Consider the following 13,365-nt stretch of genomic DNA (forward strand, 5'->3'; position numbering starts at 1 on the left):
ATGTGATGAAACAGTAAGAGAACATGAAATTATCATTTCTGTGCCTTTTATCTCTCTTTGGTGAATCAAAGCTAGAAAGGTCTATACGAGGGCCATTGCTAACAGAATTGTAATAATTTGTCTCAAATCCAATGAAGTCTCAGTTTCCCTCTGTTAAAAGCTATGTGTTTAGCCAACATGTCTTCTCATTCCTTATAGAACTTCAATGTTGGCCACATGCATCTCTCATTTCCACATCACACAGGGAAGGGGAGCCCATCTCCTGGTTTAGAGAGTGGATTATGATTGGTATAAACCAACCATGGCAATCCCAATTCCCATGCTTATGATGGGTTCAGCATGGGCATGTGACCCAATTTTGGCCAACGAGTTATGGGGGAAAGTCTGGGGCACTCTGGGACAAACTTCTCTTCTTCAAGAGAGATCTATAGGAAAGCAGAGCCCCTTCTATGTCCCCTGAATGCTCTTGTGTCTGGATAGTATGTGCTTGTCTGTGGCACCACCTAAACCCATGAGGGCTGCCAGCTCAAAGACAATGCCAGCACATTAAGGGCATCACTGCAGTGAGATGGACCAACCTGGGCCCTGATGATGTTGATCCACACCCTATTCTGTGCCATGGATTTTCCCTCCCTTGGACTCATTGTTTTTTTCTTGTTGTTTGTTTGTTTAGAAATCAGGTCTTGCTCTGCTGCAAAGCCTGGAATGCAGTGGTGTGATCATAGTTCACTGCAGCCTCAATCTTCTGTGCTCAAGTGATCTTCCTGCTTAGGCTTCCTGAGCAACTGAAACTACAGATGCATACCACTGTGCCCAGCTAATTTTTAAATTTTTTGTAGAGACAGGGTCTCAGTTTGTTGCCCAGGGTGGTCTTGAACTGGGCTCAAGGGATCCTCTTGCCTAAGCCTCCCAAAGTGCTGGGGTTACAGGGATTGAACCATTGTGCACAGCTGGACTCCTTATTAAGTGGGATAACACTTATTCTCCTGTAAGGCAGTTGGGTTTTCTATTGCTTATTGCAGAAAGCAAATAGATACAGTATACCTTTAGAAAAATCCTCTTGCAAACAAGCAATCTTTTCAGAAGACCTCAGCAGAGACTCTTACTAAAATCTCCTTTCAGCAAGTCTGATGTTTTTATCTGAGAGATAAAGTGTGGAAGTCAGGGAGTGAAGGGGAGGAAGGGGAAGTGTATGGGGCATAGGGGAAACCAGCTCCCTAAAAAAAGAAGTGGATGGCAGAAAAGAGCTCAACCCAAAGCTTCTAGAGCTTTCATTGCTCTTGCAAGAGAGATGAAGGAGAGGAGAAGATATGTCTCAGAGAGAGTATGTTGCATGTCAGGCAATAGTAGTTCTAAATACATGAAATATTTAATCTGCATGCTGGTTGTCTAACATATTATTATTGGGGATCAGAAACCTCAAGTTACTGGTCCATGGTTACACAGTCAAGTCAGTCTGACTCATGATGGAGAGGATGTGGAGAAATAGGAATGCTTTTACACTGTTGGTGGGAGTGTAAATTAGTTCAGCCATTGTGGAAGACAGTGTGGCGATTCCTCAAGGACCTAGAAATAGAAATTCCATTTGACCCAGAAATCCCATTACTGGATATATACTCAGAGGATTATAAATCATTCTATTATAAAGGCACATGCACACGTATGTTTATTGTGGTACTGTTTACAATAGCAAAGACCTGGAACCAACCCAAATGCCCACCAAAGATAGATTGGATAAGGAATACTTGGCACATATACACCATGGAATACTATGCAGCCACAAAAAAGGATGAGTTCATGTCCTTTGCAGGGACTTGGACAAAGCTGGAAACCATCATTCTCAGCAAACTGACACAAGAACAGAAAACCAAATACTGCATGCTCTCACTCATAAGTGGGTGTTGAACAATGAGAACACATGGACACAGGGAGGGGAGCATCACACACTGGGGCATGCCAGTGGCTTGTGGAGGGTAGGGGAGGCATAGAAGGGGATGGGGGGATTGAGGAGGGATAGCATTAGGAGAAATACCTAATGTAGGTGACAGGAGGATGGGTGCAGCAAGCCACCATGACACATGTAACAAACCTGCACGTTCTGCACATGTATTCCCAGAACTTAAAGTATAATTTTTAGAAGTCCTGCTTCTTTCCTTTATCACCCTACACAACCTGCAAGTTCTCCAGAAATGTCTGAAATCCATCTATTTGAGAGCCACTGTGATGTAGCAGTAGGTCACTGTGATATGCCCTATATCACTGATCCATCTGCGTCTTCAGGGTTACCCCCTTGAGCCACCTGGATTGCTCTATCGTCCATCTAACTGGTATCCTCCCAATTTCTACCCTTGTCCCTACCCCTACCCCATTGTCTACTGTCTACACAGTAGTCACTCCCCTCTCTAAGTAGTTCAAGAGCATCTCATCACACAATTCCAAACTCTTCCCTGGGGTTCCCTAGGACTTCCATAATCTGGTCCTGCTTGGTTCAGTGGCCTCATATGTACCACTTTTCACTCCACTCACTAAGCTCCAGTCCCTTGGCCTCCTTACTGTTCTTGGAAGAACTGAGGGTAACTCTGAACACAGGGCTTTTTGCCTGTTGGTCTTCCTTGTCTGGAATGCATCCTCCATCATCTCTTTTCCAACTTGCTGGTCTTGACAAAGGAGGCTTCCATTGAGCACACCAAGGTAGCTCCCCTCTGGTTTGCCATATTAGTGTGCAGGCAGGTGGGCCAGTGTCAAGACCTTAGTAACATCCAGAGCCCTCCAAGATGGAGGTACCTTCTCTCTGTGTCCTCACATGGTAGAAGGAGCCGGAAAGCTCTCTGGGACCTCTTAGGGTGCTAATTCTGTTTATGAGAGCTCCACCCTCATAGCCCAATCACCTCCAAGATGGAGGCTTGGAGGGCTCTTCAGAGGTATAGACATAAAATATCATATAGAAGAGCATGGCCACAAATACATTCTTGCCATGACCACAAAGAGTAAGTGGGGAAATTCTATGGAAGAAGATGTCTAGAAGGCAAGTGAATAAATTCTGGTTTTATTTGATTTTGGTTTCTGTGAGAGAGTAGGACTCTCTGACACCTTAATAATACAAAGAAAAAGGGAGCCTCTGCACATTTTCCACTGCCAGCCATGTCTGCACCCTTACTCATTTCTCCCACAATGAAAGAGAAATTTCCCTTCTGATAGGTCTGAACCTAAGCCATCAATGGGGCCACTATTAGTAATGGATTGCACTGCTGTGATTGGCACCCTTGAGTCTGCAGGTGCCAAGGTCAAATTTTGGAAAGATTCCAGGGCCTAGATAAGGCTTTGATTCTATGCTTCTTGCTTTGACGTGACCTTCTAACAGGGCTATGTGTTGGGGCTTCAGTACTGGTATAGTCATTTTGATTTCTATTTTGCTGTTTCCCCAGCTCTCTTGGGAACATGGTGTGGTGGTGGAGAGCAGAAGAGGGCTTTGAGAAAGATGGAGAAAACTGGTTGATCAGACAGGTTTCTCTCGGTCTTGGCCAAAACTCTGTTAGAGAACTTCCCAACCTCACTCTTAATTATTAAGAACTGATTAAAAATATGACGTGTGTCTTAGTCTGTTCAGGCTTCTATAACAAAATATCATAAATGGAGTCGTTTATAAACAGCAGAAATTTAGTTCTTATAGTACTGGGGGCTGGGAAGTCCAGGATTATGGCTAATTTGGTGTCTTGACAGGAACTGGTTTTTGGTACCTTTTCCCTGTGTCCTCACATGATAGAAGGAGCCAGAGAACTCTCTAGGACCTCTTAGGGCACTAATTCTGTTTATGAGGGCTCCACCCTCATAGCCCAATCAACTCCCAAAGACCTTACTTCTCAACACCATCACCTTGGAGGTTGACATGTCAATATATGAAATTCAGAAGAACACAAACATTCAGACTATAGCAATGTGTGAAATTAATTTCTATCTAGAAAACGCTATTGAATTAAGCACAAAAGGTGGTTGCACAAATCTATTTTTAGAATTAGGATGCTGCAAGAATGGCAGCTATGATACCTGGGAAAGGCTCATGTGTGACTCGCCACTCTCCCTGCTGGGTGGAAATAATTAGAAAACGTGTGTTGGGAGAGATGGGATAAACATGAAGTGCAGAGACACCAAGAGGGAAATCCATTGATCATGTTTGCCTGTGGTCACCCTGGAAGGAACAGATACCTGTTCTTTGTGGCAGTCGATAATTAAACATGGAAGAGACTGTGCTGTGATTTCATGTTTGAGATTGGAAGAGGAAAGGGGACAGATAGCAAATGATGCAACAGGAAGGGCACAGTGTGTGGGCTGAATCATCAAAGTGACAGGCGTTTGCTAAAAGTGGCTGAAGTTCAGGGCTAGGGTGGGCGTGCCTGTGCAACTTCTATGTCCACTGAAGACCTGCCTCGAGGCAGCTCTGTGCTGGGAGCCACCTGTGCACAGCCCACCCTATGGAGCCCACAGCCTGCATGAGGGAGAAGTGGGGCACAACTGCCCACAACTGGGCAGTGTGACAAGTGCTGTGGAAACCAAACTGCATGAAATAGAGACGGTGCCGAGGACTTCTGGGAGGGCCTGGCTACATGGGAGAAGGACAGCAAGAAGAGGGTGACTGACACACTTTGGATTTATGTCTCAGCCGAATCTCATTTTATTTCTTTCTTTATTTTTGAGATGGACTATCACTCTGTCACCCAGGCTGGAGTGCAGTGGCATGATCTCAGCTCACTGCCAAGTCAGTCTCCTGAGTTCAAGCAATTCTCCTGCCTCAGCCTCCTGTGTAGCTGGGATTACAGACATGCACCACCCTTCCTGACTTTTTTTTTTTTTTTTTTTTTTCTTGTAGATATCATGTAACCATGTTGGCTAGGCTGGTGTCGAACTCCTGACCTCAGGTGATCCACCCACCTTGGCCTTCCAAATTGCTGGGATTATAGGTGTGAGCCACCACACCCAGCCCCAAATCTTATTTTAAATTGTAATTCCCAGTGTTGGAGGAGGGGCCTGGCAGGCGGTGATTGGATCATGGGGGTGGATTTCCTTCTTGCTGTTTTCCTGACAGTGAGTTCTCTCACAAGATCTGGTTGTTTAAAAGTGTGCAGCAGCTCCCCCTTTACTCTTTCTTCCTTTTTCTCCAGCCATGTAAGACATGCCCACTTCCCCTTTGCATTCTGCCATGATTGTAAGTTTTCTGAAGCCTCCGCAGCGAGGCTTCCTGTACAGCCAATGGAACTGTGAGTCAACTAAATCTTTTTTCTTTATAAATTACCCAGTCTTAGATAGTTCCTTATAGCAATGTGAGAACAGACTAATACAGAGACTTTCAATAATACTGTCCTGGGAAGTGTTATTGGTTAAAACTCCAGTTTGGAAAAAGCTCAAGAGTGAACGGGTGAGGGCACATGGACCATACATTCCATTGCAAATTTTTCCCCCTGGGAACTTACAGGGCTGGAATGCCAAGCTCTGAGACCCGCTGGCTTTTGCAAGTGAGGGAAGCAAATGTGCATTTGTCATGTGCCCACTTAGTGTCCCGGATGTGTCTTCTAGATCAGGGCTCTGCAACTGTTTCTCTAAGAGGCCAGGTGGTAAATATTTTCAGCATTGTGGGCAACAGGGTCTCTGTTGCAGCTGCTCAGCACTGCAGTTGCAGCTGCTCAGCACTGCAGTTGCAGCAAGAGAACAACCATAGGCTATACAGAAACCAACAGGCATGGCTGATCTGCCCACGAGCAGAAGTTCTAGATCCTTGCTACTCACAGCGTGGACCCCAGCTTGGCACTGTCAGCATGTCCCGGTGCACCACTGGTCTACAGCTGGCGCTGGTGCTCATGAATTTCCAATCATAGGGTAAATCCTAACACAAATTCTTGCATGGGAATGGATTTCTTTAGTCATATTGCTTTCTAGCCAGTGCTTTATGGGGAGTGGGGGTTCAGATGAGGGAAGGACAAAACTCATTTGGGACTTGGAGATCATGAGCAGACGGCTCTGAAGGGAGTGAGTGGGGACTGGGCAAGCCACTAGAGGGTAGCCCCTGAGAAAACACTGGGACCTGGAGAGGAAAAAGCTCTGGGAAGTGACAGTGGAGCCAGGTGGAAGACAGGAGGGTGCCGAAAGCAAGCCGTACCTAAGCAAAGAGTTTGTTGATTGCTCCTTATGAGCCAGACACTGTCAGGACAGGAGGGTGGGATGAAGAGATGCACTTGAATCTGACCTGGCCTCTTTGAGGGGCCTGAAGGCAAGGAGGGTGAAGCACGGGGGACAGTAACGCGAAGGTGCACTTAGCAGCAAGCAGAACCGTGAGTCACAGGAAGTGTGTGAGAGTTCATGGAGGGGTGGCGTCTGGCCTGGGTCGGTGGTGCCATGAGCCCCAGGAGACATCATGGGAGAAGTGGAATTGGCCTTTGAGAAATGGGAATTTTAGCACATGCAGCTTAGAGCTGAGAGGCACCCCCAACAGAGAGGACAGGAAGAATGAAGGCAGGGAATTCTGTATGAAAAGGAAACTACTGGTTCATTTGCACCTGTGTGTATGCTGTATAAACGTTTGAGAGGAAATTTTAAAGAGTGTTGTTTTTCTCTGGGTGAAGAATTTTCTATACTTTTTCCTTAGTGAATAGATGGCACCTTAGTAAATGCAAAATAATAACAATAATCATGTAGATTGTGATGAAGCTAAGTAGAGCCTTGAACTGTCAAGCTAAGTTTGATTTCATGTGTGGGCAAGGCGATTTCATCATTGGCTTGGTGTCCACACCACCAACAATGCCCGTGTCTGTGTTTCTAATTAAACTTGAGTCTCTTCACCCTAAGAGGAACATGGCCCATTCCACCCAACCCTGAATTAAGAACAAAGTTGTGAGAAGGAATGTCCAAGAAATAGTTTATTCCAAACAAGAAACACCAACTTGAACAGAACCAGGAAATCCAGTGTTCCTAGGGCTATTTACAGCGCCTGTCCCTAATTCATGAACTCAGCCCAATTAAAAAAAAAAATTTTAAGAGCCTCCAGCATCACAGTGAGGAGAGGGGCAGGCCCGTTATTTCCTGGGGGAGGTGGGGAGCAGGATGGTGCTGATGAGGAAACGGAGTAAAAAAGGCGTGGAAAACAAGTCAACTTACATGGACCACACATCCGGAAATAGCCTAAGTTCAAAGGAAGAAAACAATGACCACTTCTTTTTTTAAAAAAGTAAAAATATAAAATCTCACCATACATTAAAATGTCTTTTAAGAAATCTAAGAGATGACGTGGATGGCCCCAAGGATTGCATAATCAAGTAAAAAGTGAAGAAATGGAAGATGAATGACAAAATAAAAACACAGTAGAATTTCAGCAGGATACAACAAACATCAGAGGAAGAACATTTGGAAGAATCCTAAAGAGGAGGCTTGTTTGCACAGAAAACTGACCTGACAAGTGAGTGAAGGAAGAAAGTAGCTAAATAATGATGAAGATTACGCTGACACAAAAGGCCATTTGATGAGTCATCCAATGCTTGGGGTTGCACACAGGATCTTATTTAGCCCTCCCTGCTTAAAAATGAGGAAACTGCCATTCAGAGCGACGCACGCTTTGCCAGAAGTCTCCCAGTTAGCAGCCAGCAGGGCTGGCTTCTGAACACAAACCTGACTCCAAAGTCTAAGCTTTCCCTGCTCATCCCCAACTTCTTCCAATTCAAATGCAAGCTTCTCCCTGTCCAGATCAGAAAGCAGTTTGCTCTTTGTGTGAACCTCCTTTCCTCCTGAAATAAGCTTGCTAAGCATCCATGCTTCCTAATGTACAAATAGGGAGCCACCCCACCAGCATCAGTTAGGTACTCTCTGTAAGACGATGCTGACAAGCTGATTTTACACCCTTCTCAGGAGAGAAAACCCCGCAAGCTGATAGAGCTGGAGAGTTCTGCTGCAGGTCTGGGCTTTTGGGTAGGTTGGATAGGGTGCTGATTACACTCTAGGAGAAACCAGTGCTCTGTGACCTGACTCTCATCTGAATGAAATGAGTGACCCGACTCTCATCTCAATGGACACCTGTGTGCCTTCCCAGCACTGGGGATACGGTGGTGGTGAGGACTGCTGAGGCTAAAAGGTAGGGACAGTCTTCTGTGAATGAGTGTAGCTGCAGCGCTGAGACCTCGGGGACAAGGCCGGTCCGCATGCTGCACCATCTTACAAGGTCAGAAAGACTGTGGCCTGCCAGAGAATGCACATGAAGACACTTCAGGTTTTGCTCCAGGGTTTGGGAGCATGATTTCCTTAGAAGGGGCAAACATATCAGACATGTATTTTGCTGTCAGGGCTGTGGATTTCAAAAGTGCCCTCTAACAAGCTAGGATGTGCCAAATTGCAAAGTCATGACTGTTTAATTGCTTTGGGGAAGGAGGGTTCACTTCAAATATTAAGGTTATATTTATACGTAAAAATGATTTTATAAATATCAAAGATTTTTCATGTTTCCCACCTAATTGGGCTCTCCTCATACTCTTGTAATTTGACGCGGGGCAGAAGTGTGTAACCCCATTGGCAGATGCAGAAAACTGAGGCACAGAGAGGGCGTGACGTGTCTGAGGTCACACAGTGAATCAGTCTGGGAGATGAGACCAGAACCCAGGCTTCCCAGCTCCAAGTCCAGGGCTCTTTCTGCATCTGATGTTTTCAGGGTTGAGATAGGGACCATCAGGGCACAAGAGGGGCTCTGGGTGGACAGGGCAGAGACGCGTGCAGTCCCGTTGGGCAGCAACAGGTGTGGGCTTAGCTGCTGCAGCCGCGGGTGCAGGTGTGGGTGAGGAGATTATTGTTGCATCCATCCTGGAGCTTGCTTTGGGCCTGGCCTCCAGCTTGGCCGTCGGTGTCCAAGAGCTGGCTGCCCTGTCCCTGCTGCCTCCTGAGCCTGCAAACAAGCACAGATCTGAGTTAGTGATGTTGCATGGGGTTGTGGAGGCATGTCCAGGGAGACACACTGAGCAGGCGGGGCAACTGTAGAGGGTTCAGCTCAGACCTTCCCCTGCCTGGGAAGATTGACCATTAAGGCATCCAGGGTGCTGTGCACTGGAGCCAGATGGGCCTGGGATCAAAGCACAGCTCACGCACACTTGGGTGAGTTACTTAATGCATAGAACCTCGGTTTCTCTGTCTATAGAATGAAAATAATAATTCCTATCTTGTGGCTGCTTTGATGTTTACTTGAAATACATATATCCTGTATTTATATTGCCCAAGCTCACAGTCAGTAAAGGTGGTGAGTCCCAGCTGTCATTCATTCAGTATACGTGTATTAAATGCCCACTAGTGTATCAGCCACCATGCCTAGGAGCAGGAGATGCTCTGGCAAGCCAAACAGTCATATTCTTTGTCCTCAAGGAGCTCACCGTCGAAAGAGAGACAGGCACGAATCAAATAATCCCACAAATAAATATCCGAACTCTTAAACACAGACTTAGAAAATATCCTGTTACAAACTATGTTGAGGGAGTATGATTCTGAACATCACATTTCCTAGCATTTGTCCACTTGGTCACCTTTCACATGTTGGAAGATGTCAATATCTCTCTGTTTCTGATCGTTAAGTTTGAGTCCATTCACTATGTCACAGCTGTCACTGTGTGTGGATGGTGGCAGCCAGAATGGAATGGAGATGTTTAAGGAGGCGGTGAGAAGTTTTAGGGCAGTGAAGAACTCAGCTCATATCCTGGCTCTCAACACCTTCTATGCGGGTTATGTTAGTCAAGTTGCTTTATCTTCTTCTTAGCCTCAGTTTCCTTATGGAGAACTAGGGATTATACCGTTAACTTTGCAGGAGGCTAAGGGGATCACAGAGAAGAAATGTAAAATATCTAGCATAGGGCTTGGAATAATAATTACTATTAGTTCTACCTTGTTCTGAAAGAGGTTTTAGCCTGGATTTTAAAACGAGTATGTTTCTTTCCAACAGAGTGCAGAGCAGGCTGTCATCACCTACTGTCTGGATTTAAATGAAGGAGCTGTGTCACCCCAGGCCTCTGTGTATGCTTGTTACATGCAGGGTCCTGAGGGTTATCCCAAGGTGTCTACAACTTAGCGCTCAGACAGGTCACAGTTGTGTGTGTGAGTGTGAGTGTGCACAGGGGGAATGCCTAGTGTTTGCGTAGGGCAGCTGGGCAAGGTGGTTATGGTTAAAATACGTCATCCTAGTGGAGTGGGCAGGAACCAGAGGACAGAGCTGGGATCTAGAGAACAAAGGAGGAGTTTTTGTTGTGAGGAAGGACGTGGTTAGGCTTCTCGGGAATGGCTGGGAACTGCCTGGGAATCTTCCTCCCCTCCTCCCTTCCCTTTCCATTCCAAGTGACTTTCTCAGGCACACCTGGAAAGTAAATCACATCAAAATTAGGGAACACTCAAATGACTCAGAAAACTATGGGCGTGAAAGGGAAATAAATATACTTTTAAAGTAAGGCATCATGGTTAGGTTCACAATTGTACTGCCATAAACTTCTCTGAGTATAATGTAACACAAAAATGAATCCCATTAAGATTTTCTGTTAAATGCCAAAATACTGGTGTTTTGAATTTAAAATAGCACAATATACTCAAATATGGATAGGTTGAGAACCAGAATGGCTACCTCTAGACTGCTGTACCTCTCTAATTACAACATAAAATAAAGGCTCAGAGAGATGGAGACTGAGGTCCTGGGTTGATCAAGAGAGGCTTCCTGCAAGAGGTGGCACTGAGCTTGGCTTTCAGGGTTGGATGAACTCCCACAGTGGGATGTTGAATGTGTGTAGCTGGGAGAGGAAGGTCTTAAATGAAAGGACATCAGTGGGGTAAGGCACAGAAAATAGAAAAAAATACTGCAGTGATGGCTAGAGTCCTCTGGAGTGACGGTCTCACCACTGTGGCTTATCCTTTTGGCCAGAGCTAGTTTAAGGAGTAGAATTAGCTGTTTTTATTTTCCCATCCTCTAGCGGAGGCCCATAGATGTGTGAAAGTTGATCATACGAATGTGTCGTTCTTGTCAAAGCCAATTAAAACAGAGTAGAAAGGCAGTGGGAAAAAGCACTCAGGGCACAAAACATTGCTCCAAAAATGCAATTCTCTGCAAGCCTGGCAGCTGAAACTCTTAGTGTAATCTGAAACAAGTTTCATCTCATGGCTACTGACATGATCTGCTGAAGCTCTAAGATTAGTTTTGCTCACTGCTGCTGCTTCCAGTCAGAATGTGCCAGCTCCTCAGAACCAGACTAGTGCTTTCTATTTTTGTGACAGAGAGAGTTTTGCTCTTGTTGCCCAGGCTGGAGTGCAATGGCATGACCTCGGCTCACTGCAACCTCTGCCTTCTGGGTTCAAGCAATTCTCCTGCCTCAGCCTCCTGAGTAGCTGAGATTGCAGATGCCTGCCACCACACCCAGTTAAGTTTTTGGATTTTTAGTAGAGATGGGTTTCACTATGTTGGCCAGGCTGGTCTACAACTCCCGACCTCAGGTGATCCACCTGCCTTGGCCCCCCGAAGTGTTGGGATTACAGGCGTGAGCCACCTTGCCCGGCAACATTTCTCCATATAAAACCTCTGGCTTTCTCTTTGTTCTTCACACATACTGAAGACTACTTGGTCTTACCATATGCCCCAAATTGCAATTCTTTTCTCTCAAATAAAATATTTTAATTGTAGACAGTCATCTCTGTATTTTGTTTGACTTTGACATACTTGGCATCAGAAGTGAGACCCAAAGCTGACTCACTTGGAGGACAATCACCAGCCCTGGAAACTATGGAGTGAGGTATCCACGCTGGGGCCCACTGAGCCCCTATCTGGCTTCCTTGGCTCACCCCTCTTCTTCTTGGTGAGACTCTTGGACCGAACTCATTCTTTTAGTTGACTTCTGTTTTACTGGGGATTTAGTTAGAGAGGGATCTTTCCCCTTCCTGACTGCTCTTGTTGGGAGAGCTCCTATTTAGGAAGACTATTCTGGAAGCCCTTGGCTGTGTGGTCTGTGAGGTGAAGGAGGGCTCTTCTCCTCCTTGTAGACCCTCCTGTGGGGTATGTGGGTGAAGGAATTTTGTTTCCCTTTGGGTTGAGGCCTTGGTGATGGAATATCTCTTCCAACCCTTAGTTGAAGAAGGTGGCTTATCATCCTTCTCAGTAAATATATACTTTATTTTCTGTCTGTGCTTGCATGTATTTAGACTTTTGGCATTCAGCACTTGTGTTTAATTGGCTTTTGTATATCTGACATTAGACCAGAACATTCACAAAAATGGGCTCTCAAAGTTCAAAGCCATGCCAACATATTTTCTGGGACTCCAGCTGGTAACAGGTTCAAACACTGTAGGGATTATTTAAAGCGTCTGTGTTCTTAAAACTGAATTAAAATACCATGGCTATAAAGTCATGCATTTCAAATAAGATACAACATCTCATTGATATCTTGAGGCTAAAAAAAAGAGAACTGTTCAGAACTCAAAGATTGCCTCATTACAAAATACTGTCTTAAAACTAGTTGAAACTCTCTACTCTCCAGAGTTCTCCCCATCCTTCTCACAATTTTTCTTTATCATTCTCTAAGCCTAACTCTCTTTGTCCAAAACTTCTCCAAAACTCCTTAGCTAGTCTGACATACTATCTATGAAGAACACTTGCAAACCAGCAGAAATGAAAGAAAATCATTTTAATCTTCATGCTGTTTTTTTTAAGCAAAGAAAAAATTTCCATGTAAAAGACATTCTCTTCATACTAAAAAGGAATGGCAACATTTTGATCTTCAAGGACAAAGACTTGAGGCCAGGAAAATATGGAACAGGCTCTGCTATAATAAAACAAGGTATCTTTTGGGCCTCCTGACATAATTTAGTCACATTATTCTTTGTCAAATTCGGTATATTGGCAACTTACTGAACCTGCCTTACCCCAAATTTGGTTCACAGCCTTCACATGACTGCCTAATAGGCCAGGCATGGTGGCTCATACCTGTAATCCCAGCACTTAGGGAGGCTAAGGTAGGCAAATCATCCAAGGTCAGGAGTTCAAGACCAGCCTGGCCAACAAGGTGAAACCCCATCTGTACTAAAAATACAGAAGCTAGTTGGGCATGGTGGCGCACACCTGTAATCCCAGCTACTCAGGAGGCTGAGGCAGGAGAATCACTTGAACCCGGGAAGCAAAGGTTTGCAGTGAGTCGAGATTGCGACATCACACTCCAGCAAGTTACAGTTACAGACACGAAGGTATATTTTTGGTAAGGAAGGTTGCAAAGAAAAGAGACTAATTTTGAATGAGAAAGAATTGCGTGTGTTAAAGGTTTGTCCTAAAAGAAAATGAATGAGTTATTTAAGGAGGAGGAGGCAGAAGACAAAGCAGAATATTCAAGG

The 13,365-nt window shown here is 45.1% G+C and overlaps 1 protein-coding gene across 1 annotated transcript in view; it reads right to left on the reverse strand.

Annotated features, from left to right (window-relative positions):
- Nucleotides 1–6,883: 6,883 nt before the first annotated feature.
- Nucleotides 6,884–13,365, reverse strand: part of STK32B (serine/threonine kinase 32B) — a 439,121-nt gene continuing 432,639 nt past the window's right edge. Inside the window, exon 12 of the mRNA XM_032254176.1 lies at nt 6,884–8,911. Within this exon, the coding sequence (XP_032110067.1) occupies nt 8,773–8,911 (139 nt within the window). The 3' untranslated portion in view covers nt 6,884–8,772. The remainder of the gene's footprint in view (nt 8,912–13,365) is intronic.

The sequence above is a fragment of the Sapajus apella genome, unplaced genomic scaffold (assembly GCF_009761245.1).
Source record: "Sapajus apella isolate SASKATOON/1434 unplaced genomic scaffold, GSC_monkey_1.0 scaffold85, whole genome shotgun sequence".
Lineage (NCBI taxonomy): Eukaryota > Metazoa > Chordata > Mammalia > Primates > Cebidae > Sapajus > Sapajus apella.